This window comes from Caretta caretta, chromosome 22, assembly GCF_965140235.1.
Source record: "Caretta caretta isolate rCarCar2 chromosome 22, rCarCar1.hap1, whole genome shotgun sequence".
In the NCBI taxonomy this organism is placed as follows: Eukaryota; Metazoa; Chordata; order Testudines; family Cheloniidae; genus Caretta; species Caretta caretta.
In genome coordinates, this window is record NC_134227.1 from 22,391,622 (window position 1) to 22,419,135 (window position 27,514).

The window sequence follows — 27,514 nt, forward strand, 5'->3', positions numbered from 1 at the left end:
TTGTTCTCTCCTCAGAGTAAAACTTGCATTTCTCCTTATTGAATTTCATCCCATTTATTTCAGACTATTTCTCCAGTTTGCCAAGATCATTTTGAATTCTAATCCCTTCCTACAAGCAGGGCCGGCTCCAGGCACCAGCGAAGGAAGCAGGTGCCAGGGGTGGCCAATAGAAAGGGGTGGCATTCTGTTCGTGACTGGGGCAGCACGTCTGCGTCTTCGGCGGCAATTCAGTGGCAGGCCCTGCTTCTTCTTTTTTCTTTTTTTTTCTTTGCTGCTTGGGGCGGCAAAAAAGCTGGGGCCGGCACTGCCTACAAGGCACTTGCAACCCCTCCCAGCTTGGTATTGTCCACAAACTTTATTAGTGTGCTCTCTATGCCATTATCCAAATCATTTAGGAAGATATTGAAAAGAAACAGACTGAGGAGATCCCTGCGGGACCCCACTCGATATGCCCTTTCAGCTGTACTGTGAACCACTGATAACGACGACGCTGGGTAGGGTTTTCCAGCCAGTTGTGCACACACTGTATAGTAGGTTGTCTGGGCTCTATTTCCCTTGTCTGCGAGACAGTATTAAAGGCCAAACCTGACCATATCACAACGGCCAGCTCTAACCCAGACTGTGCACAGGGAGCCGACCTGCTGAGGAAGCAGGGACCACTTCTACATCGGCACTTTTCTCCCCATTACTGCAATTTATCAGTAAAAATACATAGCTTTTGTAAAAGTAGAATGAATTATATTGAAATTATAATTCATTAAAGAAATGCTGCTTGAAAGATTTGTTGAAATATAGTTGTCAGGAAGAGAAACATTAAAGAGTGTGAGACAATGGGTCCTCAAACTAATTAACTTAGAGATCCTACTGAGCTAGGAGATTGGTAAACGTTAGTATGCAAATAAGCTATGTATGTATATTTGTCAGTTTCTGCTTCCTTTTGTCTCCTGTGTTAGATTGGCTTTGGCTTGTCTGTATAAATGGGTTGGCTTGAGCTTTTTGCAGAAGGCTCACATATATCTGGGTGCATTGGCAAAGCGCTTTGCTAATAAACAGAGTGGTCTGACAAATTCAGTGAGTCTTGAATCTGACTTTGACACTTTCATATAGGGTTTTCCATCCACAGACGGTACAAAATGGGACAGCGGGAGAAAACTGAGGCACAGAGAGGGCAAGTGACTTGCCCAAGGTCAGTAGCAGAGCCAGAACTAGAACCCAGGTCTCCTGACTGCCAGTCCTGAGCCCTGTTGCACTGGACCATACCAGAGTGGCTACATGAGTCTCTGTTAGAAAAGCTTTGCCCTGCTGAGGGAAACACTTCATACACACCTTCAGCAAAGGACTTCACAGCTCCCCCCAAAACGACAGGACCTTCCCGTCTCAAGAGAGCCCCGAGGACGCCCACGCTCACTCAGAGGGGAAGGCCACGGAGAGTGAGAGGTTTGGGAGGTGGGAGTTGACCTCAGGCTGTCCTGAGGCTGAGGAGCGCTGGCCCAGGCCCATGGCTGTCTATTGTAGCCTCTGCCCTTGTCTCTTATACACAGGATGGCCTGGCCACAGCGCTGCCAGCCGGGCAGCGCCCACAGTAACGGGCACTATGGAAACACCTAGGCCAGGCCATCAGGAGCCGGAGACGGGGAAGAAGCTGTTGCTAGGCTGGATTTGACACAGGTGCAGGGCGTGTCTGGGGGAGCCCACGGGGTTGCCTGTCAGATGGGCCTGACGCCAGCAGCCATGAGTTACCTTGGCAGCGTTGACAAGTCTCCAAGCGCTTAGCAAGCCGAAGCCGTGCTCGTGGCTGTGGCTGAAGCCCGCCAGGTTAGTGTCCCAGTTGGTGCGACGATCTTCGTACTGAAAAGGAACCAGAGGGAGCCACATTGGCTGGAGCGACTCAGCTGGGGGGGACACACCTGCCTCTTGCAGGGCGAGCTAATGTCCAGCTACGCAAAGACAAGGGTCGCAAGGACTGGGGGAACTGGGGAAGCACCCTCCTATCCTTGCTGCACACATACCTATGGGCCCTACCTTGCAAACGCAGACCTAAGCCACCCTCTGGAACGTGGGGGAACCTGGCTGCATCTGCCTAACCAGCAGACTTTGCAGAAGAGACTCAGAAGTGAATGGTAACAGCAACAAAGCCAACTCTGGCTCTGCCATGGGGCCTGATTAGAAAGGACAGCTCGCCCTTTGTTTAAACTGAGTCCCAACCGAGCCAGGATTCCTAGCTCTTCAAAAGAAAAACAAACAGCGCAAAAGACAAAAATGCCTCTGCTCTGAAATATCCCAGCCGGTCCCTTCCTCCCTCCCTGCCCAGACTGCAGCCCCTGGAAAGTCTAAAGGCCAGTTTCAAAGGAATAAATACAATCACTTAAATCAGCGCGAGTTGGGGCAGATCAGATCTGGGTCCCATTACTTACCAGGGTTGAGCGCTTTGGCAGCGGTTGTCTCCAATTGTGGAAAAAGTTACCCTACGCCAAAGCAAATTTTATCTCACTGTGTCACATAAACTGCAGGACACACACACACCAAGTACAACAGAAACCCTGACTGCTGGCCAACCACTGATGCCTCTTTCAGATTCACTATCTACTCATTGCTTCTGCAGTCAAACTCCCCCTGAAGTCAGTGGGAGCTGTACCTGAATAAGAACCGAGCAAGCAGTAACGTTTGCAAAAGGAGCTCTTCCCACTCTTTCTGTCTCCGAGACTCAGAATTCCTTGACTGCATCAGACGAATCAGGCCTTTCTGCTTTCGCATTGCGAAGCACTTTAGGGGCCATTGCAAAAACTCCAGCGGGTGTATCATCTCGACCCCGCCACCCCCACCCTACTCCACCCCGGCTCATGTACTATCCAAGCGCAGGCTCATCCTGGATACCTCTGAAGATTTGCATCCTGGCAGATTCAGGAATGCATGGAACAAATACTCCATTTATCACGGTGACAGCAGAGAATACCGTCTGCCTCAGGCACATTCCTGGTGAGAACAAGGGGCGAGGGGAAAAGCCATCCATCCACTGGGGTCAAGGAAAAGGAGAGATTGATAGAGGGTGAGCTCACTCTTCAAGCCCATCCAGACCCATCCAGCATGCCCTGGAGCCTTCGCCAAGAGGGGCCAAGGAGAGAAAGCCGAGGGGCTGGAGGTTCTGCGCAGCTGGAACTAGGGGGGACATCTCGAAGGAGCTCTTTTCTCACCTTGGTGGCTGTGAAGACAATGATGTGCTGGACATCTCGCCAGGTGAGACACGGTCGCACTTGGAGCATCAAGGCAATCATGCCGGCTGCCAGGGGGGCAGCAGCTGAAGTCCCTGTGTGACCCTCGGTGCATCCTGTGCCTTTCTCCATATTCCAGTCTGTAGTCACCTTGAAAGAAAGAGCCAAAGAGACGTCTCCGGTCAGATGCAGCCTTCAGAGTGCTAGAGCTTTTAGGACGCGTGAGCCACCGTGCACACCGGTCTGTGCACGCAGGAATCACTCTCACATCCCTGGCTCGCTCTCCAGTCAGGTTACAGCACCGGCCGATGGAGGCTACACCTTGCTTGTAACACATCCAATAAAAAAAGCCCTGGGTACAGACTGGGCCCAGCGAATGCTCCTGACCATTTGCCCAACGCTCAAGCTGAACCTCAGCCAAGCAACTAGGGAAGACAAATCATCACTTGGGGGCTTTTTCAGATGATGTTTCGTCTTAACGCACCCCCTAGTCCCAGCCAGGGAATAGGCCTAACCCTGCGAGAAGCCACATTTCCAGCCCAGGGTTTCAAAGGAGCAGACAGAGGTTTGGGTGCCAACCTGAACGTTTACCCACTGCTCACACAGACAAGGGCTCCCAGGACACTTCCTGGACAGGCCTGCAGAACTGAGCCCTCCTCTGCTTTCGCCACAGCCAAGATAGCTCCTTGTCTCCCACGGGCAAGATGAGATAAAAGGGACCATGAGGTACAGCTGGAAATGGAGAGGAAGGGCTCAGAGGTTGGGGGAACCAACTTCAAGGCCACAGGGGCCTGGTCTGACAAGGAGCCGCATCACTGAGAAGCAGAAGGGGTGCAGCCATTCCGAGGGCTGTTCTTCCACTGGGCCCGTCTACCCATTTATGGCACTTGTCTGGCTCCCATCACCACAGTGAGCACCTCAGTCTTTAATTTATTTATCCTCTGAGCACCCCTGGGCAGCAGGGCCGGGTGACCATCCCCATGTTACAGCTGGGGCACCGAGAGGCTAAGGGATTTGCCCAAGGTCACACAGGAAGACCGTGGCAAAGCAGGGAATGGAACTGGGGGCTCCCAAATCCTAGGTTAGTGCCTGAATCACTGGAACAGGCTTCCTCTCTGTGGTCTATCCCTCCACTACAGTCCCCCAAAATAACCCACCTACCCCCATGGCTGCTTCACAGGCATGCTTGCGGGGGACTGGGTTATTGTTTGTTTGTCATAGTGCTCATAGACTGGGATTTTCAAAGGAGCCCAAATCCCACTGATTTTCAATGGGAACAGGACTGCTAACTCCCCAAGGACTCTGAGCAACCCAGCCATGTAGTGCAAGGTGCTGTACACCTAGAAAGCAAGGCCGGTGCTATCATTTAATAGATTCATAGATCCCGAGGCCAGAAGGAACCATTGTGATCACCTTGTCCGACCCCACTATCACACAGCCCAGAGACCAGCCTCACAAGTGCCTAGAAATTGAAAAAACCCAATCCTGATTTAAAAACTGCCAGTGATGGAGAATCCATCACAACTTTGTTCCAGTGGTTAATTACTCTGTGTTATCAATTTACGCTTTATTTCCAGGCTGAATTGGTCTAGCTTCAACTTCCAGCCATTGGATCATGTTCTACCATTCTCTGCTAGACTGAAGAGCCCATTATTCAGTATTTGTTCCCCACGTAGTTACTTATAGACTGTGCTCATGTCGCCCATTAACTTCCTCCGGTTTGCACACTAAGGACTGCAAACTCCCATCCACCCTACAAGTCCTTCGACTGGGGTGAGACGTCTGCCCTAAAAAGGAAGGGATGGGCTAATTGCTACAGCAATTACCAAGCACATTTTGCCCGTAGCTAGCATATTAACCCCTGCCCTCTCAGATAACTAGCCTAGCCATGCATTCCAGCCTAAACGCTCAGTCCTCCCCCGCCCCGCCCAGGGTGATCAGAAGCGTGAAACTGACTGGAAAGCATGTGAGTGGGGAGAAGTGGGGAGCGGTTGTACAAAGGAACGTCAGAGTGGGAATCAGAGCATGAAAGCCCGGCCAGAATGTAACGTTGGCACATGTGCCACTAACCCAACCAGCTGGGCATCTCCTCACAGGAGCTTCGCACAGCATCTGAACAATGCAGCGGCTCTCCTGCAGGAAGGGCACTATTTAAAGGGGGACGGACACAGATACACACACACAGATGAGGGCTTCAGATAATTTTGTTTGGAGTCACTTCCCATTTCACACACACCTTATGGCTTTTGGCACTAGAATAAATCATGATGCTTTGCACTTGTACAGCGGCTGCTTGAGAATCTCCAAGCACTTCACCAAGATGGGTAAATACAGTCCTCATTTTAAGCTTGTGGAAACAGGTATGGGGAGGTGATGGGACTTAGCTATGCTGTTTCAGCTCCAGAGCTCAGATTAGAAGCCAGGAGCCCTGACTCCTGCCCCCATGCAAACACTGGTAGTGACAAGAGTGTAAAAAAATGGCCAAAGGGCTCCCTGCCCTTAACACTCCCCTCACTGCAGATTGTGTCTCCCTCCCCAGTGCACTTGGGCCAGAATTCTCAAGTGTGTCCAGTGACTGGGTCCCCCACCTGGGATAACTGGGTGCCCAACTGAGACGCTCAATGACTCAGACCTTCCAGTGTCTGGCCTCCAATTTCTCAGCTCGGGCACGCAAAAGAAGTGGCTACTTTTGCAAATGCAGTCCCCACGTCTGTTTGGCTCACTATTAACTCCAGGCAGGCTGGGGTGTGATCCGTTCACCACCCTACCGTCTCCCCTGGAACAGCCACAGGAAGGCACCAGCGACCTCCTCTCCGGACGCCTGTGGAATTCGCAGCACACAGGGACTCTTTTGTTCTTTGTGGTTGCTGAGCCCACGCCAAGCTGCAGCCAGGCAGGCCAAGCTGCCGGAAGGTTTGTCATTCTCACTCGCAGCCAGAAATGGAACAACAACAAAGGGGCAGGATTTAGTAACGGGAAAGTCTGGAAACATTTCCCTGGGAGTTCACAGTTAAACCACTGGATTAAGCAGAAAAGCAGCCACGGGCGGTCTGGGCAAGGCCACACTAGGTTGTTGTGCTGCACACAATGGCTCTGGTGGTAGGGAGACGGAAGGGGCAACTGGCTCAGGAAAGGATTGACCAGGACAAAGAGTATGGCCGCTGTAGGGATTAACCTTCAGGAGGTTAGACAAGCAAACTTTGACTAGTGGGACATTGCACCTCCCCACTATCTTCTGTCTCAGGGAGCCTTTTACAAAGGTCACTGACTTAACTCAGCCCTGGAGAGGAGGCCCAAAATGTCACAGAGGGAGTGAGCAGCAGAGCTGGGAGTGGGACCCTGACATCCTGGCTCAGTTCCAGGCTCTCTTTGCTTCGTTTCCCCTGGGGATAGGAGTCAGCACTCCCAGGGGGAAGGACTCTTGCGGTTTGAGGTAGAGCATTTGGAGGGTTCAGATTAGAGAGCTTAGTGGAGGTTTCTGGCTGGGTGCCACTGGGCCTTACCAATGTGCAGAGTGTCCCACCCATACCCGGATCTGCAGTGCCCTGCAGCTGCCATGTAGGGGCTCAAGAGCTTCTGTATTTGTGATGAATAAATTCCAAGAAGGCAAGACTCCAGACTAGCATATTCTGGGGAGACCACAGCACTGGGCTGGCACTTACCATAGCCAAGCTGCAGCCTTGTAATTCCACGCATAGCCTGGTGCGCATGCTCCTAAACACAGGCTCTTGTGTTTATTCGTGGGATTGCTTTCCACCCCATGCTGAGCTCCCTGGGGCTCTCCAGCCAGGGGAAGGCAGCTTTCACTGCTCTCTAAGTGGCCAGGGCAGGTGCTGAGCCATAGTGACAGAGTCCTGGAGCAGATGGCTGATGGCGCCTGCCCGTGAAGGTACGTACAGCGTAGATGCAGGAGGACACCGTGCTCCTGCAATGACACCACAGGCAGCTTTGCCATGGGCACCCGAAGCACAGTTGTTTCGGCAGCCCTAAACTGAGGGCTGGGGCGTGAGGATTGCAGGGGATGTCTGCCCAGCACTTTGACCAAGCGCAGAGCTCCCTCCCCCCCCACCCCACCCGTGCTACACACGAACAGGAGAGTGCAGCGTTGCAGCTGCTGGCCCACAAAGGGCTTGCCTGGCTTATGGCAGGGATGGAGTCACACGGGTCACACAACAAGATGAAGTGAGCTGTAGCTCACGAAAGCTTATGCTCAAATACATTGGTTAGTCTCTAAGGTGCCACAAGTACTCCTTTTCTCTTTGCGGATACAGACTAATATGGCTGCTACTGTGAAAAAAGTTCTGCTCTGGTTTTTTAGCTGCCCAGGACCAGATCGCTCCATTGCTCCAAGCCACCTTCCAGCTCTCAACCCTACAAGCTCTGCCCAAAATAACCCACCTACCCCCATGGCAGCTTGACAGGCATGCTCGCCTCTCAACCCTCCTGTTCTGCCCTGCCCTGCCCTGCTCCCGCAGCTCCTTTTCCTGCTGGAGACCATGCTGAACACCCCTCACTCCCCCAGTCAAGAGCTGCTAATGGTTTTTGACTCAGCAGTTCAGTTCTCCAAACCCAGAAAGCTGAGTCTCCCCCAGGGTGCAGCGGGACGGCTATTTCCCCCCTGGCTGCCAGGTGGGTTTTCCCACGGCTCCGTTGCCCAGGTTAAGGGGGACTGGCTTTTCATAGACTTCCCAGCAGCTTACGCCGGAAGTACCAAACCCTGGTAAGCCCCCATTTGCCGCCCTTCCACTTCCTGTGAACTCAGCAAAGGCCTCGGCTGAGGCTCGGCAGCACTCATGTCATTACCATGTGGTCACCACCCAGCCAACCTGGCACCCTCCTGCACTGAGTCTTCACGTGGGACACAGGGAGCTTCTCCCCCATCCAGCTCACCCTATTCTTCCCGGGAAGCGCTTAGTGGCCAGTTTCGCTCAGCTTTTCGGCCACCATATCCTGCAGCCACAGAACTTAAAACTTGCAGGAGTTACCTTTGCCACGGAGCCTCCCTCTCCTGGAGGCTGAGCGCAGACACCAGCCATCTCCTGCCCCAACCATGCCCGTCTCTTTGTAAGACTGTCAGCCATGGATTCCTGCCAGCTGAAGCAAGGGGGCTGGTCTAGCACTGCTCCAAGGAGGGTGCTGGGGTCAATTGAGCCCTGCACAGAAGCTTCAATAGAGTTAATGCTTCCCCTGCTAAAATTAAACTGATGCTATTTCTTTTTGAAACACAAAGTAAGAGACAGGCCCAGCTGCAGAGACTGGTGCACTGAGGGCCGTTATTCCATCTGGAAGTGAGTTAAGATAAACAGAATTAAGGCCACTTTAATTCTGAATAAGAATTAATCCACACAGGGGTTCAATGCAGTTTAACTAATCTACTTTAAATTCACACTGTTAGTTAATTTGGATTAACTTTCCTGAGTGTCCAGTGTGGATAAAACCCTAGCTACCTAAATGCAGCTATCAGTCAGGAGAGAGGTAAAAGCAGTCAGAGCTTGGTAGAAAATAAAACTGCCAGGCCAAGTTCTGCTTTTTTGGATAGAGCAGAGTGTAATTCCAGATTAGCTCCACTGAAGGCAACAGATTTGTTCTGGCTTTACCCTGGTGTGTAACCAAGCAAAATTTGGCCTTTGTAAGAGGTATCTTAGATAAGATGCAAGTAAACAAGGGAGCCTTAGAAAATTCACTTGAGAAGGCTCCAAATGGTGCATCATTCTGTCCTCCATCATGCCATAAAATCAGCCAATTAAAGCTTGGTTATGGTCAAAGCACAGGGCAAGCTGGCATAAACATTTGTCCCTCTCCGCTCACAGTGAGATATAACTGCATCCTCCATTGCCAAGAACTGGACTTTCTTTGTTGACTTTTATGTTCCACTCCCAAGCATTTTGTCTGCTGCTAACAGCTGCAATTTGCACTGAGATACTGTATGTTCTACAAAAAAATTTATACAAAAAATACAGCGAGCACCACAAACGTCAGTCAGAGATGCAGTTCATGCCAGAGACCAGATTAAATTCTTCCCATTAACGGAAATGGCAGAACATTTATAGTCTGAAAAATAGATGGCTGTCAAAACCATTAACTCCAATACTATTAAAGGACAATTAAAAGGCACAAAGAGGAGAGAATATTCTCTGTAGACGGGGGTATATTTAATATGCCCCTATGTAACAGAGACACAGGTTTATTGGAGTAGTGGTCATGTTACTGTAAAAAGAGAGGACAGATCTACATCATGTGTAATTCCTCGGCTGTGACAGGCCGCCAATTCAGACCCTTTGATGGAAGCATAGTGCCTGTTTTATCATCATACGAGGCCATTCTTTAAGGAGAAAGGGCATGTCAGCCTTTTTAAAATGAGCTCACAGACCTCAGGTTTGGAGGAAGCTGGACATAAAAATGAAAACTACAACACACTCCAAGATGAAAAGTATAGCAGAGTCCCTAATTGACAAGCGTTTCTTTTTCTCTAGCACCAGTGGTTTTCAAGCCAGCGTGAATTAATTCAAGTTATTCTTTAAAGGAAAACTTAAGCTCCATTATAGATTTTATTTCTTTTGTAGCACCCTGAGTCTAACCATTTTCTTAGATGGGGATGTGGCCTTTTCTAGTTCGGAAACACTGATTCTTTGCACTAGCCCCTGGGGTTTTCAGAGATGAAATGAACCAAGCTTTCTCGGGCTCATTTACTTTTCAGCATACAAACTGAGTGGCTAGTTAACTTGTACTCTCATCACGGTCTCTTTCATTGTTACATTTTCCCGGACTCCCCCCCCCCCCCTCCCCCAAGTTCCCCATTTCCATTTGGGGACCCTGTCATTCCCCCTAATTGCTCCAATTAGTTATCAAAGTCTGGTTTACAAAGCAGAGACCCGGTTACAGATCCAGAGCTACAGATCTGGCTCTTTTGGAGAGTTCTCGTTTGTAGAACTACTGCTAAACCTGAGCAATGGGAAATTGCCAGATGTATTTAGAACTTGGTCGTTTCTTCGGAGGAGCCAGGAACAGCACATACGCATCATGAACAGAAGAGAACTAGAGCTATGGGGGAGAGAGAAAGGGTAACTGACATGCCCCTCTTCCATGTATGCTAGTGGAAACACTCTGAGATTTCCCAAGGCTCGTCTCCAGGGTAATCTCTCCCCTCCCACTTGCTTGTATTTAAAAAGAGCGGCAGCCCATAAAAACAAACTACTGTGGCTGCTGAATGTTAGTTGTTTGGAAATAACACAGCCAAGCAGGCCTAAAGGAAGTGCCAGTAGCATTAGGAGAAGCCTGTTCCCACTGGAAGCCAAGCAAACTGTCTGCCTCCTGCCTCCATAGCAGGTCTATGAACTCCATCTATTTGATTCTGTTCTATAGAAAAGCTATTGCAATCCCTAGCATCGTCGAAGACGTACCCAGCAGTGTGTGTTCCCACTAGACAAATCACTGTTTGGTTCTCTTACTCCCTGCTGTGGGAAGGTGGCTCAGAGATAGCCCATGAAGGACAGAAGACCAGCAGCTGTTAGGTTTGCACTGCCTGGTTTTTCCACACGAACAGAGAACGGGAATTTTGTTTTACTCTCCAGCATACAGAGCTGGGCCAAAGCTCACACCAGCATCAGGAATGCTCAGAGGGTTGTTTAGACAAGCTAGCACTGTCTAGAGGTTTAATCTTTGGCTCTATTGAAAAGCTTGGGAGGGAGTGTGGAGGACAAGCTTGGGGTGAGGGACTGCCTGTGATACGCAGGCACATGGCTAGAATCTGCCACTTACACAGAAGTGCATGAGGAAGAGCCGTTACCTGCATTGCTTGATTTAAAGGTGGTATCATGTCTCACCAGACTCAGCACGGCCACTGGAAATGTACTGAGCTGCCCTGCCCTTTCTTTCCAATAAGATGCCCTGCTGGTGCCTGGGAAGCTGTGCTTCCGACAGCTCACATGGCACAAAACACAGAGGGTGCGGTTTCCACGGCCCCGACGCAGCTCTGCTGGGAGAGACGAGGTCGTGGGCAATGCATGGGTGCACTTTGGGATGCGGCTGCTATGACAAAATTGTTGGAGGTACAAAACGTTCTCCATCTGCCACATTACAAGACCCCACGGCCAACCGCTAGGCCCGGGAATCAATCACACACATCATGTCTATGCTGGTAGCTCCTGCTATGTGCTGGGCACTGGGAACTGTCTGAAAAGATAAGCAACAGAAGGGGTCAGAAGGGGACATGTTCCTGTTACAAATTTCAGCTGAGTCTTTCCCCAGTAATATGGCTCAGGCAGAAGTTCCCCTGAGCTATGGCCCTCGACAGACGACTGAGAGGAAGCACAAGGCACATTCGAACGGGGCCCAGAAATACTCAGAGAGGAAGGAAATCTGCTTCCCAGCTGTCATGGAGCAGGCACAGCTAGAGCTGGTTAAAGATGAGGGCCCCTCTCGCTGCCAAGATTTCCCACTCTCGGCCTCCTGGGACGAGAAGAAAGCACCGACCCCAGTGCCGTTTGACTACTGAGCACTGACACAAATTAAACAACTACCTGCAAACAGTAAAATGCTGCAAGAGCTCTAGCTGTTGCCTAGCTGAATGGGAGAGAGAACGTAGAACTCCTGCCAGTGTGGTCAAAAGCCAGGCTTCCCCAGCTCAGAACACCAGAGACTCTGCCTGGATCCGCAGGCCTGGAGGCAGATGCTTGCCTTCCTTGGTGATGCATGCAGAGGACGTGCACCTGTTGCTTGGAGCTGGTTAACTTTGCAGACCTCTTTCCACCCTGAGCCGGTAAGGGCAACAGTCTGAGACTGCACCAGGCTGGCAAGACTCAAGGATGCTCTGGTCTCAAACTGGGAACATACTGGGCCAGATCCTGAGCTGGTGGAAATTGGCACAAATTCACTGGCACTATGCTGGGGATCTGGTGCCCCAGCTTTCGCACTGCACCAAAAGCCGGGACACAGGTTTGGCCCAGGGAAGCAGGATAGTGCGGTGACAAGTCATTTCTGACAAAAAAGGAAAAGTCGACAAAATATTCCCCAAACAGCCGGGGGTTAAGCATGCCCAACTCAGGAAGGAGAGGCAGCCAATCAGCTTAACGACCCAACCCGAGTAACAGCTACCACATGTTCATTCAACCCTGGTCTACACTAGGACTTTAGGTCGAATTTAGCAGCGTTAAATCGATGTAAACCTGCACCCGTCCACACGATGAAGCCCTTTATTTCGACTTAAAGGCCTCTTAAAATTGATTTCCTTACTCCACCCCTGACAAGTGGATTAGCGCTTAAATCAGCCTTGCCGGGTCGAATTTGGGGTACTGTGGACACAATTCGACGGTATTGGCCTCCGGGAGCTATCCCAGAGTGCTCCATTGTGACTGCTCTGGACAGCACTCTCAACTCAGCTGCACGATTGTTTGCCGTTGCTCTGACGCAGGGAGGGGCGACTGACGACACGGCTTACAGGGTTGGCTTACAGGGAGTTAAAATCAACAAAGGGGGTGGCTTTACATCAAGGAGTATTTCAGGCAGGACTTCACGGAGGGTTCCAATAAGAAATGGTGCACCTAAGTTATTGTTCTTATTGGAACAAGGAGGTTAGTCTGGCCTGTGATTGATACATGGCTAGATTTACCTCGCTGCACCTTCTCTGTGAGTGACTGCAGTGTGACCTAGAGGAATAGTCCCCTAGACGGGGGGCGAGGGGGTTTGCAAATGAGTACAAAACAAATCTGGTCTATTTCTTGTTTTGATCCACTCCATCTATCTTTTACATCTTTGGCTGGCAGCAGACGGTGCAGAAGGACTGCATGCCATCCACATCTCATGGCTGCTCGGCAGAAGATGGTACAATAGGACTGCTAGCCATCCTCATCTCTTGCCTGCCCGGCAGAAGATGATGCAATAGAACTGCTAGCAGTCCATATCACCTGCCTGCTCACCATAAGACGGTTCAATAGGACTGACTGCAGGACTAAAGAGAATGACCTGGTCGACTCACTCCAAGTTTAGTCCCTGTGCCCATGTCTGCCCAGGCGCTCCTGGCCGACATGGCCAGGAGCACCTCAGACATGACGAGGACGGCTACCAGTCGTACTGTACCGTCTGCTGCCACAAGGCAATGGGTTGCTGCTGCTGTGTAGCAATGCAGTACCACGTCTGCCAGCACCCAGGAGACATAGGGTGACGGTTACCTGAGCGGGCTCCATGCTTGCCGTGGTATGGCGTCTGCACAGGTAACTCAGGAAAAAAGGCACGAAACACTTGTCTGCCCTTGCTTTCACGGAGGGAGGAAGGGAACAGGGGCCTGACGATATGTACCCAGAACCACCCGCGACAATGTTTTAGCCCCATCAGGCATTGGGATCTCAACCCAGAATTCCAATGGGCAGCGGAGACTGTGGGAACTGTGGGATAGCCACCCACAGTGCAACGCTCCGGAAGTCGACGCTTGCCTCGGTACTGTGGAAGCGCTCCGCCGAGTTAATGCACTTAGAGCATTTTCTGTGGGGACACACACACTCGAATATATAAAACCGATTTCTAAAAAACCGACTTCTATAAATTCGACCTAATTTCGTAGTGTAGACATACCCTCAGTGATTGGTGCAGCACAGCCACGGGGACCAGGCAGCCTGCGCACAGCCGAGATCCACCTGTGACGGGACAGTCTCTTGCCGTGTGTTCCCCTTTGGAAAGCAAAGTCAGAACACAGTTTTCTAACATAGGGTCATAGCCAATGTTCCCTCTAATTTTTGACAGGCCGTATGCGCAAAAGATTTCTTCTGTGCAAATTTTTGACAGGCATTGTGTGCAAAAAATTTCTTCTGTGCAAATTTTTGTGCGCACAGTGTTTTGCCGTGTATGCGGAGTTTAGGATCTGTGTGCACGCGCACACACGCACAGCTGAGAGGGAACAGTGGTCACAGCCCATTAATGATGGTGACAGAAGCGGGGGAGGAGGGAGCATGAAGAAGCTGCTTTGGAGTGTAGCCAGAGTCCCGTTAAAGCCAACACCCTCTTGATGCTTTAGGACAAAAATGTGTGTTTAGGTTTCCCACTAAGAATCTGTTTAGATACAAAATTTGACATGGGCAAGCATGTGGAGGGGCAGTACTCTCCGGACGCAATGATCCACACGTGCTGGTGAGAGAGGGCTGCCTGACAGGAAATAAACAGATCACCCACTGGGCAATATGTCTGTAGGAGCTAGACCGAAACAAGTGCCCCCTCTCCCCAGTGCTTCTCCTAATTGCTTTCTGTGCTGTGGCACCAGCAGTCCCAATGCCTGCTGAGATGACCCCGTGGGTGAGTGGGCTCAGGCAGGGCGACTAGACAGGTTAGTGATGGTGAACTGTATTTCCTCCAGCTCTGCAGCTCTCAGTTAGTTAAGCTGTGCTGCAAGCCAGGAGGAGGAACTGGGTCCAAAGCTCCTACATCTAGACTGGCTGCCCATGACAGGTGAGCAGGACTCACCCATTTATCTCTAGTGACGGCAGCCACCCCCAAGGACAACAGCCTCCTGCCCCGCTGCTGCAAGGGGAACCCGGGCTCCAGCACGCCATGGTCCTGAGCACACCGGTACCTCGCAGGCTGGTGCACATAGTGAGCCAGCCACACTCCAGCAGAAGCAAATAAAGAACAAACCCCAGACAGACACGTGTTGTCATGTGACGCTCCCTGCTCCAGGATCCTGGAGCCAACAGCGGAGTGGGTTCAACGCGGGCTCGCGCCCACCTCTGAGACACAACAGCATGTCGCAGAGATGCCAGCGCTCGCTAGCTGGAAAATTAGAAGGGCTTTCATTACTCATGCTTGACTCGCAGCTGGCGAAGGGCCCCCCCACAACGGTCTGGCATTGGGATTTTATGCCTTTCTCTGATATATCCCGCAACGGCCACTCTCTCAGACGGCACACCAAACGACGGGGACCATTGGTTTGCCCTGGGATGGGAATGGTTAATTCCCGCTCTGGGCTAGAGCCACAGGTCTACTGAGCTGGCTTCAGCCCCGTACCCTGGAGGAGTTGGGGGCAGGAGAAAGATGGCAAAAGGTGGCTGTACCCCTTTACACTCCCCTGATCCCTGTGGTCTCTAGTTCAGAGGTGGGCAAACTTTTTGGCCTGAGGGCCACATCGGGGTTGCAAAACGGCATGGAGGGCTGGGTAGGGAAGGCTGTGCCTCCCCAAACAGCCTGGCCCCCGCCCCCTATCCGCCCCCTCCCACTTCCACCTCCCTCAGAGCCCCCAACCCATCCAACCCCCCCTGCTCCTTGTCCCCTGACCGCCCCCTCCTGGGACCCCTGCCCCTAACTGCCTCCCTGGGATTCCACTCCCATCCAACCCCCCCTGCTCCCTGTCCCCTGACTGCCCTGCCCCCTATCCACACCCCCGCCCCCTGACAGGCCCCCCAGGACTCCCACGCCTACCCAACGCCCCTGCTCCCTGTCCCCTGACTGCCCCCCGGAACCCTACCCCCTATCCAACTCCCCCTGCTCCCTGTCCCTCCCCGGGACCTCCCCTCCCATTCCCTGTCTCCTCCCCCCACCCCGAACCTCAGCCCCATCCAACTGTCCCCTGACTATCCTCCGGGGCCTCCTGCTCCTTATCCAACCTCCCCCTTCCCCTGCCGCTCAGAGGGGCAGGACAGGCTTATTTGAAAGCCTGTGAGGTGGTCAGGCGCAAGGCGGCGTTACTGCAGGGGAGGGGGGACAACAGGGGAGGGGCCAGGGGTGAGCCTCCCCGGCCGGGAGCTCCGGGGCCTGGCAGGACGGTCCGCGGGCTGTAGTCTGCCCACCCCTGCTCTAGTTGGTGTTGTGCTCCCATGTGCTGGCTCTAACAGCATCCAGCTGGGCTGTGATACCCGTCAGGAACAAGCACAGCAGCCCTGGTGACACCCCCAACATCATGGCCAGGGCTTGGGATGGCCTGGTACTCCAGCTTTATGCCGTCTGGGGATCCTGCCAGCTGGAGGAATCCCAACAGCTAGAGCAACTTCACAGGCATGGCTGCAGCGGCACAGAGGGACGGTAGCAGGGGCCAGAATCTGGTCTATTTATTCTGGGTGCTCACCTTGGCAGGGAACAACCAGATGGGAGATGTGCTCGTGCTCTTGCCCACCCAGCTCCTCCAGGCTCAGCTCATTACTGCTGAGAGCAGACCGTGGGGCCAGACCGCTCGGCAGCCGCTCAAAGCTGGCTAAGAGGGTAGGAGGGAAGAAGTTGGCTTATGCATTACTCACAATGCTCCTCCTCAACTTATCCCCGCCGCTGAAGGTCACTGCCAGCATGGAAGCACACTCCTCAGCATAGAACGGCCTGTTCCCCTCGTCATCCACCGCACCTGGGGAAAAGCGAAGGAGAACACGTCAAGCTCCAGGGGCTGCTGCCTCTCTCACTACACGTCCCAGCTGCTCAGTTCCTAGGCAACTTCTCAGCCTTCCCCCTTGAGATGGTGGCTGGATTTTTCACTCCAAAAAAGTGACAGACTCTAGAACTCCGCACTTCCAGGAGAAACCAAGTCACATATCGAACCGCTGACAATCCTTGCGTTTCAACGCACACCGGCCTGTGCGGGAAAGTTTCACAAGTGAGCAGAAGGCCTGCTACAAAAGGGCCCAGAATTAACTTCCACATAGTGTTATGCCCAAACAAGTCTTATCCTCTTTGTGACCCTGCCAAGGAAATTGAGACAAGCTTGGTCGTTCCACCCTTCGCCCGAGCCCTGATCAGTGGGGAAGTCCTACTCTGTGTAACGCTCCCTCTAGGGAGGTGGCTATCGGAGTCCAAACAGCTCACGGGCACCCACTGTTCAGGCCAGTTACCCCATGGCCACGTCACCCCTCCGGTTGCTCCCTTCCCTCCAGGGCAGGTTGGGGACCAGGAGGATATTGGGAGTTTGCAGATGAGCAATTGAGCTCAATAGTTAGTAGTACACTGGCTCTCACAGTGCCTGGACCATGGATCGCCAGCAATCCCCAGAAGGAAACCTGCTGGAAGCCAAGCAGGGGAATAGGATGTTGGGAAGGAGATGGGGCCAGGAGGGTATCCCTTATGATGCAGTTTGTAAGATGGAAAATCCAGAGGACTTTTGAATTTTGAGCAGTGCTCAGCAGTTTGAAGACGGGCTTATCCAAAGCAAGCCTCCAACCCTTCTGGGTTTCACCAGTCACTATCTGGCATGCACCTACACACACGATGGTCTAGTCTGAACAACTGGCAAATTCCTTCTCAGAAAGCACATAGAAAATATCAATTAAAGCAATTTGCTTACAAAACCAGAACTATCCCAAGATGGTCTTCGCTCAACACCTCAGTCTCCATGAAAGACAGCGTTACTATGGGATCTACTGAGGGGCAGCCTGGGCTCGCGGTGACATCACAGAACCAGCACCCGGAGAACAGGATTCTAATCCCAGTTCTGCAAGGGACTTCCTGGGATTTTAGACAAGTTACTTCCCCTCTCTGCGCCCTAGTTTATCCAGCTGTATAATGGGGAGAATAATACCCACAGCAAATTACTGTTCGTCAGGAGCTAAGTACCGGCATGGTAGACTACCACACAGCTATCTCCTGTGCACGCTGCCCGTCATGCCCGGGTCTGGAACACAGGCCCGGGTGCATTCTGGAATCGTGAGACGGCGCTGCTGCACGGACACATACCTACAGCCGGCGGCCTACAGGGCTGGGGCTGCTGCCTGTACCCTCCCACAAAGCCAACCTGTTCCAGTGTCCGAACAGGGGCCCTACAGCAAACACATACCCTGCTTGGCCTCCAGGAAGAAATTCCCAGAGACATTTACCATATTAAGCCTCATTTTATTCAGTGAAATACCAGCAGATGACGAGAAGCAGAGCTCTCAGCCTGCTATGTTGCTCAGTAATTTTTCTATCCATAGCTACACTGGTCAAGTCTCATGAAGAAGCAACTCCTGCCCCCCCATCCTTAACACACCCGTTCCCTCCCCAGGATTCAGAAATATCTTGGATATTAAACTGAATGGAAAAACCCCTCTCATACATTGGGAGCAAGGGAGGGGAGGACTTGTTGCATTTCTCTGTATTATCATCGTCAACACAGGCAGCTACTTGGATGTCTTACTAATTAGCCCTTCACAACAATTAATCAGCCCCGACATCTATGAGACGCAGGCAAGTTACTTCCACTTTATACCTGGGGAAAAAGCTGCAGTGAAGTGACTTGCCAGAGGCTGTACAGCAAGAATGGGCAATTGTTCCTGGTACCTAGCCCCGTGTGCCATTCCTTAGACCGTGCTGCCTTCCTCCTCGCTAACTCACATGCAGGGCAAAGCTGAACTATTGCCTGCAGGGGAAAGTTTCAGTAATTCAGCAAAACTGAAAGCAGCAAAATCCTGCAATGCAAGGGAGGAAGGCAAGCGGGGAAGATACTGGTGACATCTCATTAACTGTGCATTCTGCAGCGAGAGCACAGATTTTAATATGCATTTTCTCCCTGCTGGCCCTACAGTAGCTGCAGTAAATAGAAGCCATCAATCACAGAGTTACATTTCATTTGCGGAGCCCACATCACCTGCATACCTCCTGGGCCCCAGAGCTTACAGAGCCATCCGTTGTCACGGGCAGACAACGGGGGCGGGGTTAGGAGCTAAAACCCCACACAGCAGGGATGCTGCAGAAATGAAGGCTCATTGCAAGGGATAAAGCTACTTGTTCAAAATGAATGTGCTATAAACTGTTTATGGTGTCCCAGAAGCCTATAATCTTATAGCTTCTGTCATTCCCCCACCCCCACCATCCTGGTCCACCTCCCCAGGCAAATGGGTATTTAAATCTGGGAAAGAAGCATTGAGGAAGAGCTGCAATCAGACAGGACGGGATGTAATGGCTCTGGCAGACTCTCTCACACTTGAAGAAGCACTTCTCTTTCATCCAAGGATCTCAAAGTGCTTTTCACAGGGAGCCAGGCCTCAGACCTCCCCCTGCCACTCACTCTTACAGAAGTGCCCTGTCAGATATGGAATTTCTAGGCAGCCTGGAGGGAGACCCTCGCATGACCAGAACTTGGGGATGCAGGGAATCTGGGAATTTCCAAATGGGATGCTGAGGGCAGGAGTTACCAGTTTCCTTCGGCGGTGGTACCGGTTTAGCAGGCTATGCCAGCCAGTGCCCATTGCCTACTGTTCAGCTCCTCGCATGCTAGTCTGTCACAGGGCTGGGTTGCTGTTGTCGTCATGAACCTGGGCTTTGGGGTAAACCCCTGAATCAGCCATTCTGGGGTCATGGCTCAGTGATCTCTATTAGAACAGCTGCTGTTTGGTAGGTTTCGATTGCTGCATGATGACTTTCAGTGCAAACAGCTCTGACAGAGACAGGGACATTACGTGGGTGATCTCTGGAAGGAATGGAGGAGAAACTAGACCCCAAAGTATTTTTTCATGGCTGGAAGCTCTACAGGGAAGAGCTTAATTCTACTTCCCATTTCACAGATTTTACCACCCCTCACTCAGCTTCTGCCCTAGAGAAGCCGGATTATATTTTTCCTTAAAAAAGAAAGAGTCGTCATTCTCGTCTTTACAATCTTTCTCTAGGGCATGGCACAAGTATTCCCTCCAAGCAGCAGCAAGAGCCTTTCACGCACACCTCTGTGCCAAGGCCCTAAAGTCGGTGCCTGCAGCCACACAGACTGCGGAGAGGACTCTGAGCTCAGCTCCTTGCTGGGGTCATACTGGAGAGCAGACCTGGCAACTCGCAGTGCTGCTCAGCAATCGCCAGCGCTCAGATGAGTGGGGCCGGGTTACAGGCACACGGCAGGTTACCTATAGTGACGGTGTAGATGGAGTTGGCGTAACCATCGTAGTTGCAATTGTCATTGTGCTGCCCTCCATTGCCGCTGGCCACGACAAAAATGCTTCCAAAGCCCCTGCGACCAGCAATCACCCCATGTTGCAAGGCAGCCTGGGGAAGAGAAAAGACATGTTACTGCTAAAGAGTGAGTTCCTGTTGTTCCCTTATCCAGGCTTACCGGCACAATTACAGCCAGAAACCATAAAATACCCAGCTCTGCACCCTGCCCTGCTGAAACGAGGTGCTTTTATAAAGCATTTCCACCAGCAAATGCTGGGTCAATTTCAGACTTGGAATAAGAGGATGAATCTCCATTGAAGCCAATGGAGTTGAACCTGCTTACACCAGGTCTGAACTCAGCTAACCAAGTTTACATCAAAGAGCTTTCGGACTCTGATGTGCATATTTCTCTGCTTTGACTATGTTGATCTGAATCGTGTTCTGCTTTCTTACATTCTCCCTGCAGGTTCAGCTGGAGAAGGTAATCTGTCTTAAACTCGTTATTGTGTAACATTGCTGGATTCCATTCGCAGCACCCATGTTCCAACCCAGAGGTGGCAGTCCTTCCAAAGGCACAGACAGTGACCCTAGCACCTAGTAAAGAGTTAATTGCATGGACCCCTCTGATGAGCAATTATGTTCTAAGAAAAGGAGGACTTGTGGCACCTTAGAGACTAACCAATTTATTTGAGCATAAGCTTTCGTGAGCTGCAGCTCACTTCATCGGATGCATTCAGTGTTTTCCACGAAAGCTTATGCTCAAATAAATTGGTTAGTCTCTAAGGTGCCACAAGTCCTCCTTTTCTTCTTGCGGATACAGACTAAAACGGCTGCTACTCTGAAACCTGTCATTATGTTCTAAGATACTGTGTCCTGGCACTTAGAGCTGGAAACTGGGAGTCAATACCCTTTGGCTACAATTCCCAGCTTACTGTTTGACCAGAAGTCAGTCAAAACCACTCTGTGCCTCAGTTTACCCAACTAGGAAGCAAAGGTAATTCCTCCTGCCTCCCAGCAGCGGCATGAGGCTGCGTCTATTATACGCATTCTGAGATCCTGGGACAAACTGTGCTACAGAGGTGCGAAGTAGCTACTAGAGAGCCAGGTGCTTGTCTCAGCATTCTGGACGGCCTATGAATGCTGGGAAAGAATAAATGAACAGGTACAACTGGAATCCATTTGGAACCACAACGTGACAGAGATGTATGCTGTAAGGCATCTGTATCCACGCCACCGAGCTGCAACACAACTGTTGTTCTGTGGTTACCGAGATGCAGCAACAGCATTGCAGGACGAACTCTGCAGAGAGCGCCATCCCATCCTGTGTTAGTTGAGAGCTAAACACGAGCCGTGCACTTGAATTTCTAGGCGCTCACTCCAAAGGAGGCATCATCTAGCTAAGCCCATCACTGTACACTGTAGGCATCAAATACAATGTACAAGGTAGTAAAGGGTGAAGGCTGTTAGGGAATTGGGACAATGTTCTTCCATCCCTCTCTGGTTAGCGTGCATTTTATGGGCTGTTCTGCAGAAAGGGCTCTGGAAGGAACAAGTTCAATGGCCACTGGGCAGCCTCCCCTTTTTCAAGGGAACGCCTGGGCAAAGAGATGAGGTATGTGTCCATCCCGGTTTCCAGAGGCAGGGAGTTCCATAGCTCCACTCACAGCCTCGGCCTCCCAAGACCTTCCCCGAGGTGCGCTGCACACCTTCCCCAGAACAGCCGCAGGGCACTCTCAGGGATTTGCAGATGGGCTCTGTGACGAAGTGGGCCTGTTCTTAATGTTTCCTCTGAATAGTGTGGGGGTGCCTCAGTTTCCCCTATGCAGTTCTTAAGTATCTAGGTGGTGGGGTAAGGGTGTATGATCATTGCAGAGCCCTAGAGGGCAGGTGTGTGCAGGGATCTGGACACAGAGAATGGCCGACACCCTGTTTCCTGGCAACTGATGGCCTGGGCCCTTCCCCCCCTGCAAGGTGAGAGCTGAAGGGTTGGAGAACAAAGGAATCAGGTGACCACCTGGCCCGGGAAAGGAACAAAGCCCAGAGGAGGAGGGGCTGGAGGGGTTTTCAGTTTGGGGCTGTCTGGGACATGGAGTGAAGGGCAGACGTGGTTGTCTGGCTCACTGCCCCCCAGAATGGACCCAGCAGAGGGGTCCCGTTCTCTGCACCTGCAAGCTCTGTTTTAGACCATGTTCCTGTCATCTAATAAACCTTCTGTTTTACTGGCTGGCTGAGAGTCACGTCTGACTGCAAAGTTGGGGTGCAGGACCCTCTGGCTTCCCCAGGAGCCCCGCCTGAGCGGACTCGCTGGGGGAAAGCGCACGGAGAGGCAGAGGATGCTGAATGCTCTGAGGTCAGACCCAGGAAGGTGGAAGCTGTGTGAGCTGTGTGTCCTGAAGACAGGCTGCTCACAGAAAGGCGACTACCCCAGAGTCCTGACTGACTTCATGGGGAGCAGTTCCAGAGCATCGCCCAGGGACTCCGTGACAACTGGTGGCAGCGGTGGGATGTACTGCACCCCGTGGATGGTGCTTCCTGCAGTAAGTGACTGGGGAGCAGTAACACGAAGGGGGATTGCCGAGGACCAGGCCTGCTGAAGGCTCAGAGAGGAGCGGTTTCGGGGGGCGGTTAACCCCTGGGAGTGTGTGACCAGCGAGAAGGATTGTGCAGTAACAGGGTTCCCCTGGGGACTGCAGCGAGCAGTCCAAGGGGCGGAGGAGTCTGCAGCTCGACCCTGGCAAAGAGGTGGTGACCTCAAGAAGGGCTGGCACACTAGGGGTTCTCCCTGGAAACCGTGGGGAGCTGAGAGCACACGGGCCTGTGAGTCCACAACAACTTGGGAGGAGCGGAGTGATGGCCTGTCACCGTCTCCTTAAGAAGGACATTGTAACCCTGTGCAAAAAGAGAGGGTTGAGCATTGGAAAGCTCACCAAAGCAGAGTTAATCGTGCAGCTGGAGGAGGATGACCGCTCTAAGGAACAGATTCCTGACCCCAACTGGGGCTATAGCAGGATCTGGGAGCAGCTGGAGCGGGAGCCAGGCATCGCCAAGACTCCTGTCCCCGACCAGACGGGGGTCTTCACGATCGGGTTCCCCATCGGGGGATCGAGACGGACGGGATTGGAGCGGAGTCTGAGAGAGCAAGAGGACCGTGGGAGACAGCGAGAGCCCGAGAAAGAGCTGCAGAAGCAGCAGCAGGATGAACTGGCGGTGGTGGGGCGGAGAGGCCGAGGGGACCTCCCCGGGGTGAGTGGGGATAGATCCCGGGGGGCCAGTTCCGCAGGGAACCTCGAGACTAAATTGCTGCCCCTAGTTAAGGGGGGGGGTGTGGATGCCCACCTCACTGCCTTTGAGCAGGCTGGAGATCTGAACCAGGGGGACCCTGCGGAAAAGCCCCGGTGTCTAGCTCCCTTGCTGGGTCCCAAGGCCACAGACTCCATCAGCCAGATGGGTGGGGAGGTGGACAGGCTCCCACTCCTGACCCCAACCTATATGTCTGTGTGGAGTTCCCTGGGGTCAGGCCCCTCGGACCCCCAGTGGGAGCGGAAGGGGATGGTCAATGGGGAGACATTCCTGGGGTGGCGAGATCCTGGGACAGAGAGAACTGGTGTCAGACCCTGGGTGGTGCAGCCTCAGAGGCTGAGGGCCTGTGTGAGCTGGGTGAGGGTCCCAGGGACGAAGCCCCTCGCCCTGCCTATGGCCCAGATCCCTGTGCAGACCCAGGAGGGGTGGGGCTGGCTGGCCGTTGGGGTGCCCCAGGACACCAGCTGCGAGACCCTGTTGTGGGGTGACTGTGTCTCTTTGGGACAGGATCCAGGCCCTGCTCCTGTAACTGCCGAGGGTTTGAATTTGAATCCAGGGAACCAATCGGTGGAGAGGGAAATGGTCAGTGAAAATGCAGATGACCTGGCTGGCAGCAGGGAGGAGCCGCTAGGCTCAGGCTACCTGCCTGCCTGTAACCAGACCCCTGGGACTCGGTGGGACAGAGAGATGCTCCCTGCCCCCTTGCACACCAGACTGGGGACTCTCGCTGGCTCTGATGCAGTGAGGAAAGCAGTGGCCTGCCCCCACTGGGACAGCAAGGGCAGTGCTGAGCACAGTGGGAGCTGAGACCCCAGCTGAGTGGGGGGAGACACAGGCAGGGCAGGGGATCTGTGGGGAGTGGCAAGGTGCTTGGTAAGGGAAGTTTGGATGAGCCTAGGCAGCCTTGTGAGCTGATGGCTGTGTCCAGTCAGCAGGGTGGGAAGGCGAGGAGAGTGGAAGATGAGAGTCCCTGGACCTTACCTGTTAGCTGGGTGGAGAATTGGGACAGTGAAGGAAATGGGTCTCTCTGTCAGGGGTATTGACTTGCCTATGGAGGGAGCTACCCTGATCTCCAAGCAGTTGTCTGTGACCAGCCTTGTGTGCTGGGACAAAGGGAATGAGATCCCAACCTGTGTGTCTGGTAAAGGAGAAAGTGTGTCCGGCTCTTCTTGGTCTGTGGAGCAGACAGAAGGGGCCTTTCAGCCTGTGATGGTTGAGGGTCATGCAGTTGTCTCAGAGCTGGTTCTGGATTCAGCTAAAGCCCAGGAAGGGAAGGGTCCTAAGTTTCTGTCTGCTCGGGAGAATGGCCCTGTAACTAGGTCGCATCCAGTTAGGGTCTATGTAAAATCCCCGAGACCAGACAATTCTGGTGCTTGTATTTTGCCTGTTGCTAGTGTGTTGTTGGAAAGGGTGTAGCAACTCTGTCTAATCAGGGTGAGATCCTAGCCAGGGCACAAGGAGAGCAGGAAGGTGATGTGATTGTGGAACCTACTGAGGGTGTGGAAACCTGTAGCAAGAAGGAAAAGATTCCTGAACTTGTGTGTGGCAAAGGGAAGGAGAATGCTTCTAACCTTTTATCTAGGAAGTCTGTAAGTTTGCATGAAAGGGGATTGTGTAGGAATCCGCCTGATGGGCCAGAGGCGATTCTGGATGTAAGGGAGACCCAGAAAGAGTCTGTAGTTGCTCAGGAAAGTGTTCCCCTAGAGCAAGCCCTAGGTAAAGAGGGTAAGAGCAGAATTTCTGGGAGGGGGTGAATTGTTGCATAGAAAAGCCCTCGGGAAAGGAATCCTCATGGAGTCTTTGCAAGCAGTTTACTGCCACTGAAGGGTGTGAAAGTGATTTAATCAAGAAAGTTTCAGTTCCTAACAGCCAGAAATTTTCTGTTGGGAATGGATCCACTGACTTTCCTGTTGAAAGATCCAGTGTGGAGAGCTTTGAGAAGGTCTCAGATGGAGTGAAAGCTATTAAGAAAGGTATACCGTCCTATAACCAAGTGGCTGTGTTTGGCCAGCTTGTTGGGGAGACAAGGTTGTTGGGAAAGGGATGTCTCCATGCTAGTTCTGTAAGTGAACAGTATGTGGCCCAGGTCAAGATGGGGGCCCTTAACCAAGAGAGCCCGAATTGCAGCCCTCCAGACTGGAGCTCTGGGAGAAAACCCAATCCCAGTTTGACCCCCTGGGGTTTTGGGGTGGCCAAAGGGCATGGGCTGCAGAAACCTTCCCACATGCAGCCTGCTAGTGCTATCGACCACCCCCGACCTAAGGGAGGGCGTGAAACTGGAAGGGCCTGGTGTAACTCCTACCAAGGAACGGGAGAGATGCTGGGGCATCCATGGGAACATTGGTGGCTTCAAACTTCCCCAGGTCACCGGGTAAAGTGACCCCGCTCAGTTCGATCTCGAAGGGGGGAGAGATGTGACGAAGTGGGCCTGTTCTTAATGTTTCCTCTGAATAGTGTGGGGGTGCCTCAGTTTCCCCTATGCAGTTCTTAAGTATCTAGGTGGTGGGGTAAGGGTGTATGATCATTGCAGAGCCCTAGAGGGCAGGTGTGTGCAGGGATCTGGACACAGAGAATGGCCGACACCCTGTTTCCTGGCAACTGATGGCCTGGGCCCTTCCCCCCCTGCAAGGTGAGAGCTGAAGGGTTGGAGAACAAAGGAATCAGGTGACCACCTGGCCCGGGAAAGGAACAAAGCCCAGAGGAGGAGGGGCTGGAGGGGTTTTCAGTTTGGGGCTGTCTGGGACATGGAGTGAAGGGCAGACGTGGTTGTCTGGCTCACTGCCCCCCAGAATGGACCCAGCAGAGGGGTCCCGTTCTCTGCACCTGCAAGCTCTGTTTTAGACCATGTTCCTGTCGTCTAATAAACCTTCTGTTTTACTGGCTGGCTGAGAGTCACGTCTGACTGCAAAGTTGGGGTGCAGGACCCTCTGGCTTCCCCAGGAGCCCCGCCTGAGCGGACTCGCTGGGGGAAAGCGCACGGAGAGGCAGAGGATGCTGAATGCTCTGAGGTCAGACCCAGGAAGGTGGAAGCTGTGTGAGCTGTGTGTCCTGAAGACAGGCTGCTCACAGAAAGGCGACTACCCCAGAGTCCTGACTGACTTCATGGGGAGCAGTTCCAGAGCATCGCCCAGGGACTCCGTGACAGGCTCTGATCCCAAAACCTCTGAAATCAATGGGAATATTTTCCCTGACTTTAATGTGCTTTGGATCAGGCCCATGGAGAGGCAGTCCCTGGGTCAGCCAGGCTCTTGCCCATCAAGTACTCTATGGATAAAAACTAGGGGCTTGATCCTGTAGCTCTTACTCACATTAGTAAGTCACTGGGTGGCAGGCGCATGGATGGGGAGCTAGTGCACAGCATGGCTGTGATAAATGCTCACTTTTTAGCAAAAGCCAAGAGCATCAGTGTCTTAATGATGCATTTGGGCCGGAAATGGGCCAGGCCTTGATCTCCATCAGAGTCAGCAGCTTGGCTTCTGCCTGCATTTTTGGGGGGTGTTTCATTTGCTGCTCAGTAACAGCGCAGGCTCTCCTGCTGCAGGGCCGAGCAGTGACTAAATATAGAGAAACCCTCAGCCCACAGCCACAATAACTTATAGTTGTTTGCAAGAAGTGAAGGGGCTGTTCATAGACCTGACAGAATGTTTTAACAAGCAGTGGAGCTGGATTACAGAGTCTGCCAGGGGCCAAATTACCTCTGCACTCCAGCAGCAGCCAGACCAGCCGTTCTAGGGAGAGGGGAGGAAAGCCCAGCCAGCCCCCAGGTGGATTAATCCAAAAATCACTCCTTCCTTCTTTTCCTTTCCAGCCACCTCTTTCTCTCAGGCAGGGGCATCTTAAAAACCTTTACATGCCCCTTCCAGACTGACTCCCTCTGCCATTTATCCCACTCATCAGGGTCTGGATACTCTGCCTGAGTCCCTTATTCATTCTCAGGCTTTCTGAGGTTGCACTCCTTGGATTCTAGCCACTCACTGCTACAAAAGCTGTTAAGTATCAAAGGGGCTGAGAGTCTATGTGAGATGAACCTTTCCTTGGAACTTCAAGTCACCATCCCCTACAACCCCGGCTGTCACCCTTTCTGAGGCAACAACAGCTGTCCCTGTGGCATGGTGACCTGGGGTGCTGTGTGCTGCACGATGGGGTCGCACAAGAGCTTTCTGCACCACAGGGCAGTCCCTCCTGCTCTGGGCTTCAGGCAAACCGAGAAT

At 52.5% G+C, this 27,514-nt stretch overlaps 1 protein-coding gene across 2 annotated transcripts in view; it reads right to left on the reverse strand.

Annotated features, from left to right (window-relative positions):
* PCSK7 (proprotein convertase subtilisin/kexin type 7) overlaps positions 1-27,514 on the reverse strand; it is a 68,730-nt gene that overhangs the window by 19,509 nt on the left and 21,707 nt on the right. For both annotated transcript variants that reach the window (XM_048827622.2, XM_048827621.2), the window contains exons 7-10: positions 19,976-20,114; positions 16,421-16,521; positions 3,192-3,359; positions 1,741-1,848 (exon numbers count right to left, since the gene is read on the reverse strand). In XM_048827622.2, coding sequence (XP_048683579.1) covers positions 1,741-1,848; positions 3,192-3,359; positions 16,421-16,521; positions 19,976-20,114 — 516 coding nt within the window. The remainder of the gene's footprint in view (positions 1-1,740; positions 1,849-3,191; positions 3,360-16,420; positions 16,522-19,975; positions 20,115-27,514) is intronic.